Consider the following 3417-nt stretch of genomic DNA (forward strand, 5'->3'; position numbering starts at 1 on the left):
ACTCTATCTCTCTCGCTCTATCTCTCTATTGCTCTATCTCTCTATCGCTCTATCTCTCTCACTCTATCCCTCTATCTCTATCGATCTATCTCTCTCTTGCTGGCTCTTTGGCTCTGGATGTCTCTAGTTCTCTCTACAGAGGTCTAGCACATGGTAAGCGAGCGCTCACTGAATCTGTTTCTTTCTCCTTCTCCAGAGGTCTTGCTGCTTGATCAGAACACAGCCAACCCAATGCTCACCGTCTCAAAGGATGGGACCAGTGTGAAACAGGGCGTGCTCCAGAACCTGCCCGACACGCCCGAGCGCTTCAACGCTCTGCCCTGCGTCCTGGCCACGAAGGGCATCTCCTCGGGGAAGCACTACTGGGAGGTGCATATCCTGGACGAGCAGTGTGAGGATTGCAACCCCAGCATCTGGATCATGGGTGTCGCCAAGCAGAGCGTCAAGAGGAAGGGCAAGGTCTACGCCACCTCCGACGAAGGTATCTGGGTCCTCCAGTGGATCAACTTCTTCCAAGGAGGACTCTCTGTGCCTTTCGATGTGATGAATGCGAAAACCAAGCCCAGCATTCTAGGCGTGTTTCTTGACTACGCGATAGGATCCCTTACCTTTTATAACGCGGCCAATGGGAAGGTTCTCTACACTATTAACGACAAATTCAATGAACAAGTCTTCCCTATCTTCTGCACCACAAACTCAGTGGAACTCAAAGTGTGAGCTCTCTTGGAGGACGCCTCATCCCTCAAGTATATGTCCCAGAGCTTGGATCTTCCCTGGTTTCATTCATCTGCTTTAGTTGCAGGCGTTCGGCCTGCTGAAACCTGGAACATTAAGCAATGTTACTGCAACGATCATGACCACTGCACTGCTAGTTACAGGCACAACCCTGCCACCAAGTGCAAACCTCTCACGCCCAAAAAGACGCGGCTCCACCGATCTCGAGCAAAATCACGATTGACCCCAAGGGCCCTCAGCGGAAAACTTTACTCCTGTCCCTCACCTTAAATTGTTGCATGTGTGAGCGCTTACTTCTGCATTTTACTACCACATTTCAATCTTCAAACGTACTACCCTAACCCTTGACCAAAACCTAAATACCCAAAAGCCCACTCCTCTACATCTAACAGGACCCAAAATCTGCTAACCTCATTAACCAGAGATTACAGAACTCTTTACTATCCAGAGCCTCACTATCTTACTCTACTAACCAGAACCCTCGCAGTTTTAATATAACCAAAGCCCTCCCTGTCTTACTCCGCTAACCAGAGTTAGTAAAATAAATATTCATCTAGATACTACTAGTCACCTTCAAACTCTACTCACAGAGCTGGTCTCCAGCCCTCACTTCCTCTGGCCTCTCCCGAACTTTACTAACTAGATCACACTTCAACAATCTCATAAACGGTCGTCGCTGCCGACTCAGAACTACTAAAGCCTCAAAGCAGTCTTTAGTAACAGGAACCTGCCCTCTCAAATCTTACAGAGGACCATCCTCACTTCTTACCCATGCCAGACCCTCACGCCAAGCCTTAACTCATCGCTACCTACAGCGCCCATCCCATTCCTTGCCACCCACCGCTCCTCTCTCTAGACCTAGGGAACCACAGCCCACTCTGTCCGTCTACACTGGGAGACCCCAAACTTCCTAGATCACTGTCCAAGCCCTCGCTTCTATTCATCCTCCTCAGAGCATTCACCTTCATTATTACGACCAAAAGGTCTCACCTCAAAGCCTTACTATCCTCTCTACTAACACCCTCATCTACCCACAATACTAACTGCGCCTTTCCTCTCCTCCATCAATATGTATTTCGGGTGATCTGTGTAAGACTCATACATCCTCTGGAAAAAAATGGTTCTGTATTTCTTTCTCAAGAAGCAGTATGAAAACGTTTGTTTTTCATTTGAAGTTTCTGACAAATCTTCAATTATTCAGAACATTTTAATATGAAATAAATGTACAATTGAGGTTTATATACAATTGTGTTCCAGTAACTACACAGTGCAGTGATTAATCCTGTAACAGCTGCTATATGATTAAATAATTTGGAAATTGTGTTTTAGATCATATACTTGTATCAATAAAATGTCTGATATGCCTTCAATAAATCATCTTGCATGAATGCTCAGAGTGTGTCTGTTTCCTGTGACAGAGCCTGGAGTATCGTCCTTGTATAGTGCGCCTCGCTTCCTTCCTTCACATATTAGATGCCACCTGGCAGTATTTTATCAGGATATTGAGTTTTTTTTAATATTCTTATGCTAAACCTACTGTCCAAAATACCTACCACTTTTATATCATGAAGGTAAGTGTAGATGTATTATGTTTAACTCCACATCTGTGTACCTTAACATCTGTATTTCTCATCATGGTACATTAATGTGGCGTTAAGAATTCCTTAATATACTTACCGTACAATCGATATGTTGGCTACAATACTTTGCTGGTACAATATTGTTTTACTGTTCGGTTCTGATTCAGAAAGATAACTTACACTTTTAAGAAAGTTTAAACTTTTTAAGTAAGCTTACTACTTTTTGGTATTCACAAACTGATCTTTTGTGGTAATTTACACATTTACAACTTACACTTTTGTAATACATCCGTCACTGCACATAACCAACATCTCAAACTTCCATACCCTCCAATAGAACATTATGGAGGTAGGGACTTACTACAAAAGCGTAAATCACTATGTAAGTGTAAGTTACTACAAAAGTGCAGTTTGTGAATAGCAGTTTGTGGTAAGTTTTGTCCCTAGTTACTTATACCAACTACCCCCCCCCCCCCCCCCCCCCCGGTAATAAGGCCATCAACTAGGACTCGCTAGCCGACTCTGTTCTGGGCTTTTCTTTCACAGTCTCGAGGCCTCAACGACAGGTGTTTCTTGGCCTTCCTCTTTTCCTTTTCCCCTTGAGTGTACCAGGTCAGGGATTGCCTGGTGGTGTTTGATGCCGGCTTGCCGAGGGTGTGACCTTTCCACCCCACCATCTTTTCAGGATTTCTTCATGAGCGGGCAGTTGGAAAGTCTGCTGCACATAGTCGTTGTTGCTGATGGTGTATGGCCAGCGGATTTGGAGGATTTTCCTTAGATGGGTGTTGATGACGGTCTGGACTTGGTTAGTGGTGGTCACTGTTGACCTTCAAGTTCTTCTCCATACAGACGACTGATTTTATGTTGGTGTTAAAAAGCCTGATCGTGGTTTGCAGCCTTAGGTCCTTGGAGCTCCAGATCTTTCTTAGCTGAATAAAGGCAGCCCTTGCTTTGCCGATTCTTGACTTGACATTGGCGTCTGTGCCGCCCTGCTTGTCTATGACACTGCCCAGGTAGGTGAAGGCTTCCACCTCTTCCAGTGCATATCTTTCAAGAGTGACTACAGTTAGCCTTCAGGATCTTGGATCTTCCACTGTGGATG

The 3417-nt window shown here is 45.0% G+C and overlaps 1 protein-coding gene across 1 annotated transcript in view; it reads left to right on the forward strand.

The window, feature by feature from the left end:
• LOC147725789 (E3 ubiquitin-protein ligase TRIM39-like) overlaps window positions 1-2123 on the forward strand; it is a 75657-nt gene extending 73534 nt beyond the window's left edge. The window contains exon 7 of the mRNA XM_086962784.1: window positions 197-2123. Coding sequence (XP_086818910.1) covers window positions 197-717 — 521 coding nt within the window. The 3' untranslated portion in view covers window positions 718-2123. The remainder of the gene's footprint in view (window positions 1-196) is intronic.
• The last annotated feature ends 1294 nt before the right edge of the window (window positions 2124-3417 follow it).

This window comes from Lissotriton vulgaris, chromosome 3_1 (genome assembly GCF_964263255.1).
Source record: "Lissotriton vulgaris chromosome 3_1, aLisVul1.2, whole genome shotgun sequence".
Classification (NCBI taxonomy): domain Eukaryota; kingdom Metazoa; phylum Chordata; class Amphibia; order Caudata; family Salamandridae; genus Lissotriton; species Lissotriton vulgaris.